Below are 23,287 nucleotides of genomic sequence, written 5' to 3'. Positions count from 1 at the left end.
GTCTTACCACATTTGGCAAAATTGGCTCAAAATGAATAAATTGTAGAAACTACTCTCTTCCTCTGAGAAAATACCTAAATCCTATCACCAGGAATGAGAACCGGAGATCCAACAGGCATTATACAGCCTGTAATTCAGGTATAATGCACCGAATTACACTACATCTAGTTCTTAGTTAACCCCAGACAGCTCAAGGTCTTACAGTTGAATAAAACCGCTGCCGTGTCTACTCAATGCAGTTAATGCAGTTAATTGCTCAGAAACAAAGAAGTAAGAGCTATCATTGGGCAGCCAAGACACTTAAACCAAAGCTTTGGCAGAGAGATCAGTACAGATACAGACCCACAATCAAACAGAAACTTTATTAGTTTCTTCTACAAGAGACAGTGACATCAATCTTTTTAACAGAAATCTCAGGTCATCTGAGAGGTCAAACAGATCCAAGGAAGAAAGATGACAATTAAACAGTTAAATTAATCAAAAGGCACTACAACACCACCTAAAACCTACTACCGCAGTGGTAGTGGGCTAAGGAAGATTAAGCTACAGCGAAATAGTCTCATGTAAATTGTTATAGATTATATAGTAGGAAGCGAGTTTGCTTTCCAGAAGACTATGGCACAATGATCACTTGGGACCAAGTTGATATTTGGCCAGGAAAAGAAGGTCAGGCCAAATGGAAAGGAACAGGGACAAAGGAGAATCCAAGCGACAGAATCCACGCAAAGGGTGATGGATCAGGCTTTTTCCTCCCAAGAAGCATTTGTTGCATGGTGGGTTGTCTCCCCTCAGGCTCCTGCCCTAGACCTGTTCCAGCCTTAGAGGGGCTCAGCAACCAGAGCTGGGTTCAGGCTGCCCCAAGATCATGCTGGAATTTAGTACAGACTTTAGAGAACTTGTCACAATTTCGGGGGGGGGGGGCGCTGAAGCATTCACATGCAAAGTAGTCTGAGCTCCCCAAACACATTCAGACAGTCTTACACAACTTTTTCCAAAGTCTGACATCTTGTAGCAGCTGAGCTGTAGTTAAAGCTGCAAGGCTCACAAGATCAAAGAAGCCAGGACGAGACAATACAGGTAGGAAATCTCAGCAGTTAATCTCAATCTTTCTCTAATGTAGGAGAAACACTCATATACCTGATGTGGGATGTAGAAAGCTACACTGTAACAAGTTGGGTCTTCTGCTGGATTTTTCATCAAATACCAAAGGAAAATAAGGGGTGGGACTCACTTTATTTTTTAAAAGCCTCAGAACTTATTCTATTATAAAGGGACATGGCTGAACAGGTAGGAGACAGATTCCCCATTGTGAGTTCTCCTGATGGCTTCTGCAAGGATCATGGAGATGTCGATCACCTAGGAGGGCAAGGCAAGCATCAGGTTAGTATCATACAGACAGAGATGACTGGCCAGTTTGCAGACACTGATGAGCAGCCCGATGAGGGTCCTTCCTCTTAAGACTGCTGCACTCTGCTGTTTCCCCAAGGGAGCCCACAGCCAGATGCTCTTCATACCCACATTTTAAATATAACCAACCACTTGGGAAAGAGTCAAAATGCTTATGGAGGAAAAACTCTGACTCAGACTCACCAAGATGGTGGTAAGTTGGCATTTAAAAATTCTTAGGAATGAAAAAAGAATATTTAAGCTGAAAAAGAAATCCTTAAGAATGATATCAACCCTCCAATTCCATATATTTCTAGTGGATTATATTTCCATATTTCTAATGGAAAGCCTTGTTCTTTTAGTGCAACAGCACTCAAACTTCATTGTCTGACAATTACCTGGGGAAATTAAAGTCCCGGTCCCATGACCTCTGTTTTTGTAGGCCCTGGGTAGAGCAAAGGAATCTGCATTTTAACGAGAACCCTAGGTGATTAACTTAGGTGGTTTCCAGAGCACACTTTGAGAAACACTGAAGTTCTAAGGAGCATACCGTCAGTTTAAAAGTTTCACATTATGTTTGCAGGGGCCAATAGTTAAGAGTGATACACACAAACTGTAAAGCATGGACCTGGAAACTTGAGTGTGCATCACAATCACTGGGAGAGCCTGTTAAAATGTAGAATCCTGGGCTCTGTAGGTTTTAGGTGGTGTTGTAGTGCCTTTTGATTAATTTAACTGTTTAATTGTCATCTTTCTTCCTTGGATCTATTTGACCTCTCAGATGACCTGAGATTTCTGTTAAAAAGATTGATGTCACTGTCTCTTGTAGAAGAAACTAATAAAGTTTCTGTTTGATTGTGGGTCTGTATCTGTACTGATCTCTCCTCCAGAGATTCTAGGTCTAGCTGTTTGAATATTTAGACACGTGATCTTTTTCCTTTTGGGTCACAAATCCTGATGACTAAGCCTTGAGAGCAAAGGAGGAAATCTTTAGAACCCACCCAGACACCTAATTCAACACATGTAACCACCTCCTAAATACTCAGTGGAGTCTTGTTTTGCAAGAATCTCAGCCTCACCTGTATTTTGGAGCAATGCTTCATCTTATCCTCCTGAGGTATGGTATTGGTGACAACTACTGCTTCAAAGCATGCATTATTAATGCGAGAAATGGCTGGGCCAGAAAAGATTCCATGAGTCAGGATAGCATAAACCCTGGTGGCTCCAGCTGAGAGAAGTCTAGAGGAAAAAGCAGAGTTGATTAGGAGTAATCTTACTTGTCACTATAAAATCCAACTTAGGGAAGAAGAATGTCTTAGTCAACTTGGGCTGCCACAACAAAATACCACAGACTGGATGGCTTAAACAGAATTTTATTTCTCACTCGTTTCTGGAGGTTGGGAGTTCTAAGATCAAGGTGTCAGCAAGGTAGGTTTCATTCTGAGACCTCTTCTCTTGGTTTGGTGGTGGCCACCATCTCACTATATGCTTCCATGACCTCTTTGTGTGCATAGACCAAGAGGGAGAATGGGGGGTGGGGTTGAGAGGGAGCTCCCTGGTGTCTCTTCTCATAAGGGCACCAATATCATCATAAGAGCCCCACCCTCATGACCTCACCTAAACCTAATAACCTCCCAAAGATCCCATCTCCAAACACCATCACACTGGGGGTTAGGGCTGAATTTTAGGGTGATGCAATTCAGTTGATAGCAAGGAGAGAGAAACAGACTAAGAACTTATCTGAATAGGTTTGGATTAGTGTAGAAGGACTGTGGCACAGACTTCTATGCTCAACAAAATCTGTCTCCTCTTCTTCCTAGCACACAGCTGGACATTTCCTAGCCTCCCTTGCATAGCTAGGTGTGGCCATGTGACTTAATTCTGGCTATCTAAATGTGGACAGAGGCTTGTAAAATCTCCCATGGATGATCCTCCATGCTCCTTTCCCTTTCTGGCTGGACAAAATGGAAATGTTAAAGATGCAGCGCCATGAGACTGAAAGGGGAATACTCGCATTGGAGCATACCATGAACAAGAAAGAAACTTTACCGTGTTCAGGGAGTTGATCTGTTAAGAGCAATTAGCATTAACTTACTAATATGATAAAAGGAGTTTTATAAATGTATACTCCAGGATCCAAACCAGGAGAGCACACAAGTCTTTTTTTTTAAGCATTTATTATACATATATGCTATGCACTGTGCAAGGCACGGATACCTGGAGATTTAAAAAACAAATTATGAGAAACAATGCTGTCCGTACTGGCTTGGATTATAAGCAGTGGGGAGCCACTTAAGGTTTTAAAGGAGGCATGAGGGGAATCTAGTCTTAGTTTTAGGAAGATAAGCGAGTATGGTGGCAATGTGAAAGATGGACTGGGGAGGTAAGAGCCTGGTGACTGGCAGCAGAGAACAGAGGGAAGCCAATTTAGAACAGTGTAGGCAAACGATGAGAAGGAATACGAATGAAGGTAGTAGCAGCGAAAACGAACAGTCAAAAGGTAAGGCCAGGGATTCTAGCTTAGGTAAAATATAAACATGAGAATCTATTTCTGTCTCCTCAGGCATATGGACTTTTTTACCTTAACTTGTTTTAAAAAACTATCAAGGGACATCCCTGGTGGTCCAGTGGTAAAGAATCCCCCTTACAATGCAGGGGACATGGGTTCAATCCCTGGTCAGGGGACTAAGATCCCACATGCCACGGGGCAACTAAGCCCATGTGCCACAACTACTGAGCTCGTGCGCCTCAACTAGAGCCTGCATGCCGCAAACTACAGAGCCCATGTGCTCTGGACCCCACATGCCACAAATAGAGAAGAGAAAACCCGCACACCACAACTAGAGAGAAGCCCATGCACCACAATGAAGAGCCCATGCACTACAACAAAAGATCCCGTGTGCCTCAACGAAGATCCCGCGTGCCACAACTAAGACCCGACGCAGCCAAAAATAAATAATAAATAAATCTTAAAAAAAAAACTATCAAAAGTAGAGTACTTAGAATGATGAGATAATTTTGGAAATATAGTGGTGACAGTTGCACAACACTGTGAATGCAACTAATGCCACTGAATTGCACACTTAAAAATGGTTAAAACAGCAAATTTCATGTTACATAAAGTTTAGCACAATAACAAGGAAAAATAAAACTAAGAAAATCTAGAGAAAAACATAATACTTATCAATTTACATGCATTGCAATTTTAGCCTAGGGTGACAAAAGAAAGCTAGTTGTCATCTCCTCAATTCAGTTCCAAAGAGAATCAGCAGGATTAGGGCATTCAGATAGCAGTTAGCTTTTTACTTCTAACCCCCAGCTCTACCACTAGGCACTCACTTGTCAGCTGCGTGGCAGATTGTACCACAAGTGTCAGCCATGTCATCCACGAGGATGGCCACCCGGTCCTTCACATCTCCCACTAGCACCATGCGGTCCACTTCATTAGCTTTCTTCCGTTCTTTGTGAATCAAGGCAAAGTCCACATTCAACCGGTCTGCGATGGAGGTCACTCTGCAACACAGGGTATTCACAGTTAAAACGTGTGCATGTGCCTGTGCATGTGCGTGTGCCTGTGCGTGTGCGTGTGCGTGTGTGTGTGTGTGTCTTAGGACAAAGAAAGGAAATAAAGGATGGGCTTGTTTTCTGGGGGAGAAGACTCCTTGAAACCCAACAGTTCCCAGGGTTGGAAGAAAGCAACCGGAATTGATTGGCATCACAAACTGGGTTTCATAGACTAATGCCTCCATACCCTGAGAGCAGTTTATGAATGTATTAGTCAAACTTAGATTACAATTCATTCTGGGTTACTGTAGGGGAAGACAGACACCCTCACCAGTCCCAGGAAGCGGTATAATGAATGCAAGGGCATGTTCGTTTACTAGACTGGCAGTGAAAGGGGAGAGAGAGATGACTTGGTTAACTAATGCCGGGAGTGTAGATCACCCCAATTTGACATGCGGATGTGGTGAGAAGTGAACCTGAACTTGGTGGGAGAGGAGCAGTACCCAGCCCATTCCAATGCCCACGCCCTCATCACACTCCCCTCAGTGATCCACCAACTGTCAATGTCAACTGTACCTGGACACCAAGCTTGGGAATTCCTTTAAGGACTGCTAGAAAAAAAGTTTTACCAATTAACTGGGCAAACCAGGCATCTTGCTGTACAGCTCAAAGCATCTCCAAATCAAAACAAAATTCCTTTTTTTAAAATGACAAGGCAAGGGCTTCCCTGGTGGCACAGTGGTTGAGAGTCCGCCTGCCGATGCAGGGGACACAGGTTCGTGCCCCAGTCCGGGAAGATCCCACATGCCGCGGAGTGGCTAGGCCCGTGAGCCATGGCCGCTGAGCCTGAGCGTCCGGAGCCTGTGCTCCGCAATGGGAGAGGCCACAACAGTGAGAGGCCCGCGTAACGCAAAAAAAAAAAAAAAAAAAAAAAATTACAAGGCAATACAAACCAGACTAGAAGGTGGGATAGAAAACAAATCTTTCTGGCAACAAAGTACCATGTAATCACTCAAACAGCAATCCATTCAGTGTATATGACTGTGGTGCCCCAGTGACACATACGACCACGCTCCACCATGCCATCCTTCTTATGGGTGAAGAGGCCTATGCTTTGCGCTTTGTGTTTTAATGTAATACTGATCCAACCAGAGCATTATGTCCTATTTCCCTTGTGGCTATGGTCACATATCTCGAGTTTGTGCTGAATAAGGGAGAACCTGTGACCATATAATAAAGAACAAACAAGACTTGGACCACAACCTAGGCAACATTTACACCTGATCTAAACAACCCATACCCTGTGCTCTCCTTTCCTACTGCATGGGCACATAACAACATGAGTTACCAACCTGGGACTTCCCTGGTGGTCCAGTGGTTAAGACTCTGTGCTCCCAAAGTGGGGAGCACAGGTTCGATCCCTGGTTGGGGAACTAGGATCCCACATGCCGCACGGCGCAGCCAAAAAAAAAAAAAAGTTACCAATCTGCTTGGAATGATTATTTAGCCGAGGCAAATGCATGGTCACTTAGTTCAAGCATCCCAAACCGTCCACACTCAATGGCCAACAAACTCAGTGACTGACTAAGTGTAAAGGGCTCAAAAAAGCCACTCCCGATATCCTTGATGGTAGAACTACGTGCAAGTCACAATCACACAGGAATCTCTACCTAGTCCAAAAACCCTGCCAAGACAGACGTGATAGCCATTCACTTTGAAAATCTTTCATCAGTAAAAGAAAATTATAAACAAACAAACAAAATCATTTAGCAATAAACCATCTACTGAAGGCAGTTTTTTTGTACCCAACTTTGGAAAGAAAATCGTGCTTGATTACTTATTTCAAATGTGACTGTTTTCTAAGTCTCTGTGGAAGATGATTTTCCCAAGTATGACAACCACCATGAGGGGGATGTGTTTTAGGCTCCGTCTCTAGTGTTACAGATGGTAACTAGCGACAAGGGACTCACAAAGCCATACATCTGGCTGGAGAACAGAACTCAAGCTCTCAGCTTATCAGTTCTGTTGACGTTCCTGAAATAAAGAGGTTGTTGAGAAACAGTCATTGAAGGTTTGAATGGCTTTTGCAAAGATCTGAATTCGCGTTTCCTAATCATCTGTGTTTTGTAGCTCTTCATTCTATTTCCACAACAAGAACATGTGTCACGCTTTTGAATGCATTACTAACGAGTGAGCCGCTAAAGAAATGAAAAGCTCTTAGTCTGCACCACGTGAGCTGAAGCACTGCAACTGGCAATCCCTGGCAATCAGTTTGTTTAGAATGTTCAGAGCTTGGCTTAAATAAAATCACCACACTTTCTTTTCCTTCCTGCTTAATATTTTAATCTAAAGGATCAAAACGGTTTAACCAACCATTTGGAGGTATGTAAAAGCTTACTTGTTCACTATTATCATGGGCTTCGATAGCAGGTGCCATTCATTAGAAAACCAAATTCCTCCCCCTCCTGATGGGTCACAGTGCTGTTGCTAGCCCTGCAGCGCTGAGTCACTGTTGGGTTATGGTCAAGCCCACGATGCCAGACTATTTTGTGCACCTCTGCTGTCTTTCAGGTAGTGACTCAGGCCAGTAGAAGAGGAGTGAGTAAAACCATATCCAGCCCATGTCCTAGCTACCGGCACACCCAAGTATTTAAAAACGGTCACTTCTCAATATCTTGTAGTAACCTATAATGGAAAAGAATCTGAAAAAGACTATATATATATGTATATGTGTATATATATGTGTGTATATATATATGTATATGTGTATATATATACACATATACATACATACATACATACATATATATATATATATATAGTCTTTTTCAGATCACTTTGCTGTACCCCTGATGCTAACACAACATAGTAAATCAACTATCCTTCAAGAAGAGAAAAATTCACTTCAATAGAGAAACATCGTTTTCTGACACAACTGTCTGAAAGCTTTTCCCCAGTACGTTGGGAATAACATGACTTTCAACCATACCTCTTAGCTCCTCCAGCATCGGGTGAAACAATCGTGCAGTTCCTCCATTCCGAGATGTTCTCCCTTATCCACTTGAGGACAGCTGGCTCTGCATACAAATTGTCCACTGGGATATCAAAAAAGCCCTATAGAAAGAAAGAAGCTGGGTCAGTTTTGCTTCTTTTCCTTCTCTTCCATTTACAAATAATGAACACAAAGAGAATAGTAACTTGCCAACAGAATACTTTACTGCAACATTCAAACTGATCAGAAGGCATGCCCAGTGTGGCAGACTGTAAAAACAGCCTCCTCGAATCTGGGCTATGTAAGAGAGCCCAGCCACGACGGGCAAAGCCAGGCCTCGGCTACACCACAGCTGACCACAGGCACATGAGCAAGCTCTTGGGAAAAACGGCCAAGTCCAGCCAAGACCAGAACTACCCAGCCAACGTGCAGACCCACGAAGTAATAAATGCTTACTACCTTATGCCAGTAAATGTTGGGCTGGTTTGTTAAGGAGCAAAAACTAACTGGTAAACAGGTTAGAGATGCTATGGTATATAAACTTAATGGAAGCCATTTACAATAAATGGTCACAGTAACTAGAAGTCAGGAGATCTGTGTTCTAACACTAGTTGCTACATATTAGTTGTATTTCACAACTAATCTGTTCCTCTTCTATAAAATGGGTATAATCACCTGTCCTGTATCTCACTGAATTCCCAGAAGCCTCCAATGATAATGATTTCAAAGTCTCTTTAAAAAGTATAAACTATAAGGTGGTATTCTGCTCCCCTAACTCTGTTTAGGATAGAAGGTAGATTCCAATATCTATGGCTCTAAATTTAATGATGACAATAACAGCTCCCATTTATTTCGTATCTTTCATGAGCCAGGTGTTATACTATGAATTTAATATCTTACTTGATACTCACAATAACAAAGCAGTGTGTGTTCAGAGAAGTTAAATAACCTGCCCAAGGTTACAAAGCTAGTTAGTGTCAGAGCCAGTATTCAAACTAAGTCTGATGCCAAAGCCTACATGCTTCCCAGAATCCCAGACGGCCTCCCTGTCCAACCACCCCATGTGGCTAAGATCATGATCTATGCTTAAGGTGAGGATGTTGAAAATGTCATCAATGTCTAGTTTATTTGAGCTGTACTTGGGCAGTTTTTGCTTCCCTACGGTTTTCAGCATTCAGTCCTCTCCTACCCCCTTTCTAATCCCTAATAATCCCTAAGCTAATACTTAGCTTCCACTGATACCTGAATTTGAGAAGCATGCAGGTCCATGGTGATAATATGATCCGCGCCTGCTACGGAGAGCATATTTGCGACAAGCTTGGCTGAGATTGGAGCCCGGCTCTAAATGGAGGGGAGGAAAGAAAAAAAAAAAGCCAATTTGAGAAACAATTCATTTGCTCAAGAAGCACTTATTTACTGTGCACCTACTGTGTTTAAGGTACTGTGCTACCAGGAAATTCATAAAAAGTGACATAGCCACTGACTTTGAGTAGATCACAATCTGGCACAAATATGAAGTGGATTATCATTTTTCCAAATCAAGATACATATTTCAGAAAAGAAAATACCTTCCCTACCTTTCTTTTTCTTCACGTACATATTTTCTGCCTATTCAAGTGTTTCCAATGCTCCATTATTTAAATTATGCAGACTTTAAAAATCTTTTTTGAAAGAATTTTATTAAAATCTCTTTTAACACATACATACTCAAACCTGTGTAACATCTAACGTGTCAACATTTAAAGACACATTAGGGGCTTCCCTGGTGGCACAGTGGTTGAGAATCTGCCTGCTAATGCAGGGGACATGGGTTCGAGCCCTCGTCTGAGAAGATACCACATGCCGTGGAGCAACTAGCCCCGTGAGCCACAACTACTGAGCCTGCGCCTCTGGAGCCTGTGCTCCGCAACAAGAGAGGCCGCGATAGTGAGATGCCCGCGCACCGCGATGAAGAGTGGCCCCCTCTCGCTGCAACTAGAGAAAGCCCTCACACAGAAACAAAGACCCAACACAGCCAAAAATAAATAAATAAATAAATAAAATTAAAGACACATCACAGGATGGAAATTATAGTTTTATTTTATAAATTACACCACTCCCTTACTCATCCAGAGGCCAATGTTCCAGTAACCTCAACCCCCTTTAGTAACAGGTAAACACACCTGGCTGCACCATAAAATAGCAAGGCCCATGCCCTTTACTCTACTCTGTGGGAGCACTGTATTTTACTGAAATAAAAATATCTGGCCTTCTCCCAGGCATTGTATGTAAAATTTGGGCATCAATTACAACAGACCTGCAAAGTTTTACATATATGCTTTATCCTCTAATACTCCAAATAAGGTGAGACGTGTGTGTGCGTGTGTGTGCGCGCGCGTGTGTGTAATGAGACCGAGTATTCATGTAACTGACTTCAAGTTATATGAAGAGGTCACCACTAGAACCAAGAGGGTCCCAGAGGAGCTACCATAGTTTAAAAAAATATTCTACTCCATGGGAGCTGGTGCTTAGTCTTGCTGATACAATGAAAAAATAGCCGTGAGTTAGCCAAAAGTCACATACATATGACTGGAATAAAACAGACAGACTGCAAATGTGTTACTTTATACAAACCAATCACACCAATTGCTGTGAAAATCAGGTAATGCCTACGATAAAAAAGTAATATCCTCTAAATATACATTTGATAATTAAGGAAGATTTTGACTTTGGGCAAGTGCTCCTGCTTCCCCTGATTTTAAAAAAAGAATTAAAGAAAAAAAAAAGATTCCGCTCCTACCTTATCCTTCTTATCCTGCCGGGCATAAGGGAAGCATGGGATGACTGCAGTAACCCGACTGGCTGAAGCAATCTTGCAGGCATTAATCATGATCAAAAGTTCCATGAGATTGTCGTTGATTTCACCGCAGCCACTCTGAACAATGTAGACATCCTCTCCACGCACACTTTCGCCAATTTCCACACTACAGGAAAAGGAAGGACAACAAAAACAATAGATTTTAAAGCACTATAATGTATATCTACAGACAGTAAGGTCTAAAAAACACAGCTTCCCCACTAGTATGCTATGAATGGGTTACAGCTGCATGTGGTCTTGATCCCCTCAGACTTCAGGAGATTCCCCAGGAGTCCCTCTATTTACTGCCTCAGTTTACTCCAGTGTACTATACAGATATTACCTGCTTTTATAGGTGACATGACATGAAAAAGATTGGCTAAGGCACTTAGAAGTGACTGGACTATAATTTCAGTAGGCAGGCTGTATCTCATTTCATATACTGAATGCAAATCTGATATAGCATCTATGACTGTCACAATCCATATATAACAAAAGAAGTAGAAAGCTCATATAAGGAATGAATCACTACCATTCTATAATGATGGCTTCTACAGAAGATAGTACTACATCTACCACATTGGCAGTTCACTGAACAAATAATAAATGTTCATCGCCAATCACTTTGCTTGGTGCCAGGGATACGATGGAGAACAGATGTGGTCCCTGCCTTCATTCTATGCTAACTGTACTCTGGTCCAATTAGTAATTCTTATTTTAAAAAATTCCACAGGAAGTTACTCTGATTATGGAGTAACACTATATTTTACCATAAAATGAAAGTTTTAATATTCATACTTGGATCCTTACCAAGAATAACTTATTAAAAAATAATAACCTCAGTGACACCTCAAAGCAACACCATTTCCCCAATTAATCCTCTAGGTGAGGTGGGGTGTGTGTGTGGGTGTACGGGCATGCGTGCATGTGTAGCGTGGGTAGGCAAGTAGATCAGAACAGCTGATAACCTGTACTGATGAAGAGAAAAACTTCTTCAACAGAAGTAATTCCATTGCCAGAAGCTGATATAAGAGCTAATTGTTATTTAAAATTTATTCCTTTCCAATCCAAGTAACAATTGTTACTTAGTTCCCCGACTAGGGACTGAATCCACGCCCTCGGCAGTGAAAGCACCGAGTCTCCAATCCCAGGATCCTACTTTTTAAAAAATGGGGTTAGCTTATATTGTAAAGCAAGAGAAATAAAAGCAAAGAGTAAAAATCAAACCAGAAAGCAATTAGAACAGGGAAGTTGAGATTCCTGGTAGCCAGAACAAAGAGGAAAAATCATTTGTCGGGATGTTTGGAGGTAAACCTTCAGGCACTGAAAAATGGGCAAAATAAACCCAAAGTAAACAGAAGAAAATATAAACATAAGAGCAAAAACCAATGAAGTTAAAGACAGTAAAACAATAGAGAAAAACCACTGAAACAAAAAGCTAGCTCTTGGGGCCTCCCCTCGTGGTCCAGTGGTTAAGAATCTGCCTTCCAACACAGGGGAAGTGGGTTCAATCCCTGGTCAGGGAACTAAGATCCCACATGCTGCAGGGCAACTAAGCCCATGCACTCTAGAGCCTGCGTGCCACAACTAGAGAGCCCGTGTGCACCACAACTACTGAGCCCTTGCACTCTGAAGCCCACGCACCACAACTAGAGAGAAGTCCGTGTGCCACAATGAAGAGCCCATGCGCTGCAATGAAAGATCTCGCATGCTGCAATGAAGATCCCACATGTTGCAACTAAGACCCAATATAGCCAAATAGATAAATAAATAAATAAATAATAAATAAATTCTGAGAGGGACTTCCCTGGTGGCGCAGCGGTTAAGAATCTGCCTGCCAATGCAGGGGACACGGGTTCAAGCCCTGGTCCAGGAAGATCCCACATGCCACAGAGCAACTAAGCCCGTGCACCACAACTACCGAGCCTGCGCTCTAGAGCCTGCGACCCACAACTAGTGAGCCACATGCCACAACTACTGAAGCCCGCGTGCCTAGAGCCCGTGCTCCGCAACAAGAGAAGCCACTGTAATGAGAAGCCTGCACGAGCAGCCACCGCTCACCGCAATGAGAAGCCCGCAATGAGTAGCCCCCGCTCACCGCAACTAGAGAAAGCCCGTGTGCAGCAACGAAGACCCAATGCAGCCAAATAAATACATAAAAAAAATCAACCAATTGCACTGTATGGACCTTATTTGCATACCAATTCAAGCAAATTGTTTAAAAATCCCACATTTATGAGACAAATGTGAATACTAGCTAATTATTTGATATTAAGAGATTACTGTTAATTTGTTTCAGGCAAGAAAATGGTATTGTGGTTAATGAAATGTATATGGGTGATATGACATAATATCAAGGTTTGCTTCAAAATAATCCAATTGTGGGGGGGGGCGGGGGGAGGGGGAATAATAAATGAAACAAGATTAGCCGTGAATTGATAACTGCTGAACTGGGTGACGGGTGCATGGCAGGGAAATCATTTACTATTCTCTCTACTTCTGTACATGTTTGAAATGTTCTATAACAGGAAGAATGAATGAATGAATGAATACCACTCAGGATTAGGCTGCCTCTTGCATCTGCTCACTTATGAACCTTCTGCAGGCCTGCCATCGTGAAAATTTAGAAAACTGAGGTTTATCGTCCCTCACAAAGTAACTCACCTCACACTAGAGGTAAGTGGGTCCAACGTGTTTCTTCAAAAGGTTTTGACAGATCTGCTCATACACTTTTACAGATACCCAGCTGACAGATATTTAATTTTGGGTGGAAGTACAACTTGATGGGTCCACCAGGATGCAATGGCTACAAAGAATTTTATGGCAGGATCCTGAAATAGTGATGCTGAGCAACACGATGAACTGAACAGCAATTCTGTGGACCCCAAGACACAGCTGAACAGACATCTATTAATCACCAAGATCAGCCTTAGGAAACAAGTAAATCCGTCAGCAATGTCAACTATGCTAATGCCAAAATTGCTTTCTGGAGACATTGCTTTAAATTCAAATGGACAGGCAAGAGAGGGCCAGGGAGGGCTTCCTGGGAGAGCAACTTGCATGCTATCCAAAGTGTAGGCCCTAGAGCGTCACTGTCCAGTAAGGGAGTCACTGGCCTCAAGTGGTTGTTGAGCACTTGAAATGTGGCTAGTGTGACTGAGGAGGTGAACTGAGATGCGCAGTAAGTGTGAAATACCACACCTTACTGTGAAGCTGGTATAAATAAAATAAAAATATATTGATTTTTTATATTAATTACATGTTAAGTTTTTTAAAAAACCACTCAAATGGACAGGACTAAATAACACCTTGTGGAGGTGAGCCTGCTCTGCAAGTTCCTCACTGTGGTGGGCCCAAACAAGAGGCTGCGGGAGTTTCAAGAGACTTCCAGATCTCCTTTACTAACGCTGCCTGCCCTTTGAGAGGTTCCAGGCTGAGTCCCTTCTGTATTTTATGGCGCACAACTCTAGGGCCCTGACTGAGTACTTCAAATATCCAGCAACTTCAAAACTGAAGAAATTTTATTTTATTTTTCAAGAAAATTTCATTTTATTTTATTTTATTTTTCACTCCCTGCCCCCCCTGCCACCTCACCTCCTTGACCAAGCTCTCCACTTCTCTGGGGGAGAATGAAAGTCAGGCATATTGATTGCCAATAAAAAGCCAATCGTGTCCTCTACACCTGGCGTGGGAAACCTATGGCTCTTGTTCCAGTCAAGAACACAGAATATCATCTGTGCTCCAGACATTCACTCACCAGTCAGACTGTTTGATTAGGAGCCAGGGAAGAGCAGTTTGATAATTGATCCAAGACAGTATAAGGGATGGGCTAATTATCTACTGTAAAGCTGTCTTATTATCAAGTAAGACCAGAAAACAGTATATTTAAGACCATGGTGGCTTATCTCTTTTTACAAATGCCTCAACTACCAAAGTCAATATAAAAAATATTCACAAAATTGCTTACATTGTTCATTATGTTACTCGGTATCACTATTTAAGGATTCCACCCATAAAATTTGTAGAATTTTGTGCCTGGAAGTATCTAAAGAGTTTTATGAAAATGAAAACTACATAATCCATTGCATATGCCTTTATCCCTTTGGCTGCCGGGAAGCCAAGGGATACAGTTAAAGTAACACTAAATCAAATTCAGTAATCACTTTATGCCAAATTCTTGGCACAATTCCTATAGTCCTTTGTTCTAACAGGCTTCTGATGTATCTACTTAAACTTTTTGTACCTGTGACTATCATGAAACACTTTAAATCCTTTCTTGAAAGCAGGTAAGGTATTAATTACAAAATTAAATTTTCACTGCCAACTTAAACATCAGAGAGCATTTGCTAAATACATAACTTTAGTAGAAGTGATATTTTTAAAAAGTATATTCTAACATCACATAAGGTTTGAAAAGTAATTCTTAAAAAAAGTCACCAGCTCACCACCTAACAATCACCAGTACCATTTTTGTATTATATCACCTAATAAGCAACCAACAGTGCAGCCGTTTCCCAAAGCCACACTTAGGACTAGCACGTACCCTCAAGCAAAGAAGGATGTTATGACCAGACATGTATCTAATAACTTAAAAAATTATTTAACTATATTAAAAATAAAGTGGTACACATAAACTAGGACACTGCCTTGTTTTACTGTACATAATTCTAATCCCACTAATCAAGGCCAATCTTTCCCTCCAGTTAGTGCTATGACGTACAGACTTGCATAAAGCCTTTAAAAAAGCCCATGAAGTACACTTAGATTATACAGCTCGGTCAATAAACAGTTCAGTGAATCCCGAAAAACCTTAATATTATTCTTATGGTTTCCTCTAACAGATGATAAGTTAGGCAGTGATGGATGGTAGAAGAATTGATGGTGTTTCTGAAACCTGTTTGCTCTTAATATCATCTATCACCGCAACGAAGAGTAGCGCCAGCCGGCATGCAAACACAGCCATAAATAAATAAATAAATAAATTAATTAATTAATTAATTAATTAATTAATATATATATAAATCATCTACCAGGTGGAAAGACCCGGTTTAGCAATTGAAAGGGTAACAATCCTTGTTCTTCCCCTCTAGCCAATGGTAGGTCCTCCAAATGGCTTTGGGCCAATGATTCTCCCAGCTGTTCTGGGGAGGCCAGATGACTGGCTATGTCCATCCAGTGAGAAAAACTGGCTTCTCCTTTACCCTTTCCTTTAGCATCAGACATAATTGCATCTGACAAGCACAAAATGTTAAACATAAAATGGAAATAAAGTGAATCTAAAAGTGCCTTTTGATTGGTGGTATTCTTAAGAAAATCTCAAGAATTTAGATGGATGTTGGCACGTGCAAAATATATGGGATTAACTAACAAAGGTTATAGTTCTTAGGAAAATCCTAGGCAACCAAGGTTAAAGTCATCCCCCTCTCAGCCTATCCAGAGTAACCAAATAAACCAAAGTTATTTAACAATATTGAAGAGAATTGAGTCCAAAAATTTAGTACATATAACAAGAAAGAAACAGACTCACAGATATAGAGAACAAACCAGAGGTTACCAGTGGGGAGAGGGAAGGGGGAAGGGGAAGATAAGGGTAGGGGATTTAAGAGGTACAAACTACCATGTATAAAATAAATAAGTTATAAGGATATATTGTACAACACAGGGAATACAGCCAATATTTTATAATAACTATAAACGGAATATAACCTTTAAAAATTGTGAACCACTTTGTTGTACACATGAAGCATATAATATTGTACATCAACTATACCTCAATAAAAAAAAATTTAGTACATTCAGAAGTTTCAAAAGCCAGATGAATACTGTAACAGCAAAAAATTTAAAGAAAATACTCAGAGTTGGGCAAGTTACTTAACCTCTGAATCTTAGTTCCTTCATCCATAAAATGGGGATAGTAAGAGTACCCCCTCAGAGCAGTGTTGAGGGGATTAAATATTAGATGTGTATAAAGTGCACAGCATAGGAACTAGCACATTTTAAGCATTCACTATTTATTAATTATTAATATCATCACTGCTGATAGCAGAACTCGTTCAACTTTTCTAGAAAGCAAATTTGGCAATAGGTATTAAAAAGCCTGAGAGGGACTTCCCTGGTGGCACAGGGGTTAAGAATCCGCCTGCCAATGCAGGGGACACGGGTTCGAACCCTGGGCCAGGAAGATCCCACATGCCGCAGAGCAACTAAGCCCGTGCACCACAACTATAGAGCCTGCGCTCTAGAGCCCGTGAGCCACAACTACTGAGCCCATGTGCCACAACTACTGAAGCCCGCGTGCCTAGAGACCATGCTCCACAACAAGAGAAGCCACCGCAGTGAGAAGCCCGTGCACCACAACGAGTAGCCCCCGCTCACCTTAACTAGAGCAAGCCCGCACGCAGCAAGGAAGACCCAACGCAGCCAAAAAAAAAAAAAAAAGTCTGAGAAGTGGTGTATACCCTTTAACCTAGTAATTCCCCTTCTAGATATTTATCCTAAGGAAATAATCAGAAACAGTCAAAAGATTTACATTCAAGAGTTTTCACATAAAAGAATCAGATCAAAACTTTTAAATATGTAATAGAGACTTGCTTATCTAAAATTATAGTAAAACCATGACAAGACTATACAGCTATTTAAAACCATGTAGACTAAATATTAAGAGAAACTACTCAAAATATATTGCTGAGTGAAGAAAGCTATAAACAACCTATCTTACTTTTTTTAAAAAGTACATAAACAAACATCTGGAAGTTCATAAATCAAATGTTAAGTTTATCTTGGGTGGTGGAATTACTTGGGATGTCTTTTCTCCCCTCTGTCCTCTTCTATATTTTCCACATTTTCTGCAATACCATCACCACCCCTTACCAACACTGTGAATTTGTTAGACAATTTTCTAATAACTTTACTCCTATCTCATTTAATTGTCACAATAGACTCTGGGTAGATGCTACTTTAGAGATGAGATTACTGAGGCAAAGAAAGGCTTAGGATTCAAACCCAGCTTCTCTGATTCCAGAGCCTGAACCTTTAACCTCTCATGGCTATTTGTGTGTGTCATACACCCACATATATGTATGTATGTTTCCTCAAAAACAGGACAGCAGGGGCTTCCCTGGTGGCGCAGTGGTTAAGAATCTGCCTGCCAATGCGGGGGACACCGGTTTGAGCCCTGGTCCGAGCACTGGTCCAGGAAGATCCCCCATGCCTTGGAGCAACTGAGCCCGTGCGCCACAACTACTGAGCCTGTGCTCTAGAGTGCGCAAGCCACAACTACCGAAGCCTGCGTGCCTAGACCCTGTGCTCTGCAACAAGAGAAGCCACCTCAATGAGAAGCCCTCGCATGGCAACGAAGAGTAGCCCCCGCTGGCAGCAACTAGAGAAAGCCTGCGCACAGCAAAGACCCAACGCAGCCAATAAATACATTAATTAATTAAATCTATATATATATGAAAAAACAAAAACTAAAAAACTGGACAGCAAAGGATGATCCTGACTTCAGAAGAAAGCTACTCAAGAGAGCATCAACCCCTGAGATTCAGCCAAATTGCTGCAAAACGGTCTCATTGAGGATGGGCTCTGCAGTTCCCCATCTGATGACCCAAAGCACCTACTGAGCTGCCCTGTCCATGACCTTTAGATCCCAAGAGTCACACGGGGCAGCAGTTACCACTTATGCAGTGCAGAAAAGCCAAAGGTTGGGGGAGGGAGGTAAGGGGAAGCTCCATAAGCAACATATTCGATTATGTTCAATGAAGATTTCAGAACATCTAAGGAACCAAAAAGCTAATGATTAAGCCAGAAACAAGGCAACTTAACCAGTCAGCAATTTTCCACATTGGGCTTAATCTTATCCAATGTTTCCAAGCATGTTACTGTCCAATTGTTTAAAAATGAATTCAGGGGCTTCCCTGGTGGCGCAGTGGTTGAGAGTCCGCCTGCCGATGCAGGGGACACGGGTTCGTGCCCCGGTCCGGGAAGATCCCACATCCCGCGGAGCGGCTAGGCCCGTGAGCCATGGCCGCTGAGCCTGCGCGTCCAGAGCCTGTGCTCCGCAACGGGAGAGGCCACAACAGTGAGAGGCCCGCTTACCGCAAAAAAAAAAAAAAAAAAAAAAAAAAAATGAATTCAGCTTTTTATCTCAGGGAAGTACATTGGGACTCCTGCTAATTCCGATAAATCAATCAGTAGAACATTAAAGTGTTCTCCCCCTCCCCTCTCCCAATATAGCCTCAGGTCCTGATGTGTTGCACTAGGCAGAGGGTCCACAAAGAAAAAAAAGTCTTTGTATTTTTTCATGAAGCATAGGAAAAGGACTTAATAGTCACAGTTCTCTAAGGGGAACAAAAAAAACCTCTAAATGAAAATCATTCTTGTCCCCTAGCTATAGTGCCACTTGCAAAGTCTGGTCCTGTTTTGTTTTATTACAGCCCATGAGTCATAATGCTGTGGTTAAAGCTAAAGACAGCAGCTCGGCTAGCCTTTCGACTAAGGTACTGCCTGGTTACAAATGGCATCAGTGTTTGCACTATCATTTGCATCACAACCAATGGTACAATGATCAAGAATCCAGAAGGAAGCTGTCCACTACAGATGAATGCTCTTATTAGCAGAGTCTACAAAGGATAGGGGGAGTTACACTTTGGTAAACAGTTTAAAGAAAGAAAAAAGGGAACAAAAGCATTTAGGAAAAAATGTTCAAAGCAATCTTCACTAATTTAACTGATTCATTAGGTTTGGTGTAAACTTTCCCCTTAATAGAGGACTGACTGTAAGACTGTGGGCACTGCTCTGATTTGATCAACAGGGTACCAACGAGAAACACAAAAAAACACCTAACAGAACCAGAACATGCTATGTTTAGGTGGAAGAGGTATTGAAAGGATCAGGTGACCAAGCTATCTCTAAGATGGCCCCAAGGTGCAGGAGCACGGTAGAAGTGGGGGGAAGGTGCAAATTTAATTAGCAAAGCAATGAAAACAATTCATTGCAATGCTCTATGCATTCCTGGCCTTCCACTCCCTGACCTTTTCTCGATTATCTTAATATTCAGGGATAAAACTGTTTCCTAAATCCCCTGCACAACGTTAGAAGTGGGCAAGTTCAGGATAGACTTTGGTACTGAAAAATATGCTTTTGTATTGTCTAGACCAGTAGCTACACTTGGGAAGATCAAGGATTCCAGAATTAAGGTTCCCTAAGATTTTCTGGATGGCTCAAACTGAGATGCTAGCAATCAGGATGCAGTTAATGCATCATTTTATCCGAGCAACTAGATTTAACTTAAGTATGGCTCCGAGTCTAAAAATGTGAAAAGCCAACCCTTGCCAATCGAAGGGAAGTCCTCAGTATTAATTTTGGCGCCCTCAGTACATAATGTCAAATTCCCTCAACAGGAAATCCGACCGACACCGTTTCGAATTGAAAAGCTACTTCTTAGACTCTAGGAGAAGCACTACGAGGGCGCAGTACGCAGTAGGATCTCCCAGGCAAGCTGGTCTAAGAGCTGAAGAGAACCCAATCTGGTCTGGATGGCTCAAAAGCGAAGCGACAAAGCCACGTGTCCCCACTGCCGAGCCTAGGCGTCTTTTCCCTCTAGCCGCTCTAGGCAGCGTTGGGTCCTCCAGCCCTTGCCTTCAAACCCAGTAGCTTCGCCTCCTGCTCCATCTTGACTCCACCCAACCGCACGGTGAGAATGAACGTGACCCTCCCGCGAGAGGTAAAATAACGGAAACAGCCCGTGGGGCACGCTTGCCACAGAGATGCCCCGTACCCCACCCCCCAAAGCCGGCCCTTCAGAACTCACGCGGTGGCCCCATCCCCCTACCCTCTGCTGCCCAAGTGTCGCCTGGCCGCCCCGGCAGGTGAGGCCGGTCGGGGTCCCAACTTCATACTCACCAGGTCTCCTGGTTGCTGAATTTCTTAGTCACCACCTTGCCCAGCTCCAGGCCCAGGCGGTCGGCAATCTTCTGGGATAGGTCCTGGTGGGAGCTGCCGCTGAAGATTTTGATATTTGGCATCTTGGCCAACTACCCTAGGCACTCTCTGCTTAGTAATCGCTGCTGCCGCCGAGACCCGAACCGAGTCGGCCCAGAGACTCAGTACTAAGCACTTCGCATTGCTACTCCGCCATCTTACATTCCCGCCGGCGCGCGGCTCTAAATTGCCTAGCGCCGGGTAGGCGGAGTCAGCGGGGAAGTTTACACCCCGCCCTTTCCGATTAGCTGAGCGCCGGCGAGGGGCGGGTCCTTGTTGTAGTTCCGCCTACCCCCGGCTGTCTCAGGGATTGACTGGAAGCCCTGAAGGGGGCGAGGCTAAGGAATCGCCCCGCCCCCTATAGCGAGGCAGTCCGAGAGGGCAGACTAAAAAACGCTGAGATACCCGCGCTTGGCTGGGGGTGGAGGGGTGCTGGTGACGCGTAGGGCCAGATCTTTCCCGCAAGTCACGCTTTTTTTTTTTCTTCAGCACCTGAAAGCAAGCCTGGCTCTGGTTTACAGTTTCTTTTAAAAATATCTGTTTATCAGGATGGCAGCCACAGTTCGTCTGAATGAAGGGGAGATTTCTCAACGTGATTGAGTTTGCATGTTTCTGAACATGATTTTTGTCTTTTTGTAAGGATGGGGCTGAATTAAAGCACGTTTGCATCACAGACAGACGCCCATAGCACAGGCTCATCCAAAGGGCAAACAAGCAATTTCAGTGTCGCCTTTGCCTGGCAGACAAGTCCCAAGGGGAAAGTGACTGAGGGCAGGCTACCTGAGTCATCCAGGGACACTGCAAGAGAAGTCTCATTTTGTTTTCAGCGCTGGGACCAAGTATGTTCAAACAAGTGATGAAGTATGGATTTTCCACGATATCTGGGCAATAAAGTTCTGATTTATCTGACCCTTGGAAAGGAGAGAAAATTTAGAATACTTATGGGACTTCAGATAAAGAACCCCGGAGGAATCAGAAAACCTGGTTTTTGGTCCTGTCTGCCTCATGTTGTCCTCAGCATCATATTCTGCGTGTTACTAATGTGTCCTTTTACACCACTATTTTATTATTTTTATGATGATAACTGCTAACTGGACCAAAGAGGGCCTTTATTCTCACCACATTTTCATTAAGCATATTCCAACCATGGGTTAGAAGTAAGAGAAAAATCATACAATTTTAGAATCATACAATTTTAGTTATGAGTGCCATAATGCTCATAACTACAAGCTGTAAAAATAAAAGGGACTTCAAAAAATCATCTAGTCTGGGCTTCCCTGGTGGCGCAGTGGTTGGGGTCCGCCTGCCGATGCAGGGGACACGGGTTCGTGCCTCGGTCCGGGAAGACCCCACATGCCGCGGAGCGGCTAGGCCCGTGAGCCATGGCCGCTGGGCATGCGCGTCCGGAGCCTGTGCTCCGCAACGGGAGGGGCCACAGCAGAGAGAGGCCCGCGTACCGCCAAAAAAAAAAAAAAAATCATCTAGTCTACTGGCTTCATTTTACATATGGTTGAAACTGAGACCAGAGATGGGAAGGAATTTGTCCAAGTGGCAAAGGCAGAAAATATTTAAAGCAGCATCCTAGCTTTCCCTTCCTGCCATTTTCAGCAGTGTCCGCAGAGGACCTCTCCTTCTGACCTTTTGTCATAATTTTACGAGTTCAGAAATGTAACATAGGCCTAGGTGTATAGGGATACTTGAAGAAGGAAGTAGACTGCAAGGCAGAATATTAGTAGTCTTCCATCATATTTCATTCATCAAAGATTTACTGAGTGCTTCATTGCATACAAGGCAGTACACTAGGCACTGAGGGGACTATAAAGTATTTGCCTCCAAGGAATTTGTTCTTTCAATATTTAATGAAATATTTATTGAATACTTCTAATGCACTGGGCCATGTTCTGGGCACTGAGAATACAGCAGTAAACAATCAGAAATCCCTGCTCTCATAGAGTTTACATTCTCAAACAATAAACATGTAAATGAAGAAATTGTATAATATATCAAGTGGTGATAAGCGATGTGGAGAAAAATCCAGCAAGGAAGTAGCAAAATGTGCCATGATGGTGGTGAAGGGGAGGAGTCTAATTTTAAATAGGATAGTCAGAGAAGGCCTATCTGGGAAGGTGACATTTAAGCAAAGACCTCAAGGAGTTAAAGGAATGAGCCATGTTGATATCTGGGACAAGCAGAGGGTACAGCAAAAACCCTAGGACGGGAGTGCATCTAAGTTGTTTGAGGAATAGTAAGGAGGCTAATGTGTCTGGTGCAGAGTGAGTGTTGGGGCCGAAGGGGTAGAGCACACCAGTAAGAAAAAATAAGATCAGTGAACTAAGAGCAATTGGTGGGAAGGTGCCAACCATGTAGGACCTTGTAGGTCATTTTAAGGAGTTTTGCTATTACTGAGTAAGGGTGTTTACCAAAGAATGACATGATCTGACTGCTCTCTTAAAAGGAATAGAGCGTAGGCAGCAAGATAAGAAGCAGAGAGACCAATTAGGAGGTGGCTTCCTAGTAGAGATGAGACATTTATACAAATATTTATAAGACATGGCACAATTTAATACACTACCATAGAGAACCCTGTGTTT

The 23,287-nt window shown here is 42.7% G+C and overlaps 1 protein-coding gene across 1 annotated transcript; it reads right to left on the bottom strand.

The window, feature by feature from the left end:
* Positions 1 to 341: 341 nt before the first annotated feature.
* PRPS1 (phosphoribosyl pyrophosphate synthetase 1) lies at positions 342 to 20,883 on the bottom strand. The gene is made up of 7 exons (XM_027089464.1): positions 20,619 to 20,883; positions 10,662 to 10,845; positions 9,125 to 9,223; positions 7,880 to 8,004; positions 4,726 to 4,899; positions 2,466 to 2,625; positions 342 to 1,356 (listed from the first exon to the last, which is right to left on the bottom strand). Exons 1-7 carry the CDS (start codon positions 20,738 to 20,740, stop codon positions 1,264 to 1,266), a joined length of 957 nt encoding a protein of 318 aa, XP_026945265.1. The 5' UTR covers positions 20,741 to 20,883; the 3' UTR covers positions 342 to 1,263.
* Positions 20,884 to 23,287: the final 2,404 nt, after the last annotated feature.

This window comes from Aethalodelphis obliquidens, unplaced genomic scaffold (genome assembly GCF_003676395.1).
Source record: "Aethalodelphis obliquidens isolate GAN/ISIS:26980383/991018 unplaced genomic scaffold, ASM367639v1 scaffold66, whole genome shotgun sequence".
NCBI lineage: Eukaryota > Metazoa > Chordata > Mammalia > Artiodactyla > Delphinidae > Aethalodelphis > Aethalodelphis obliquidens.
This window is presented reverse-complemented; position numbering and strand designations above follow the sequence as displayed.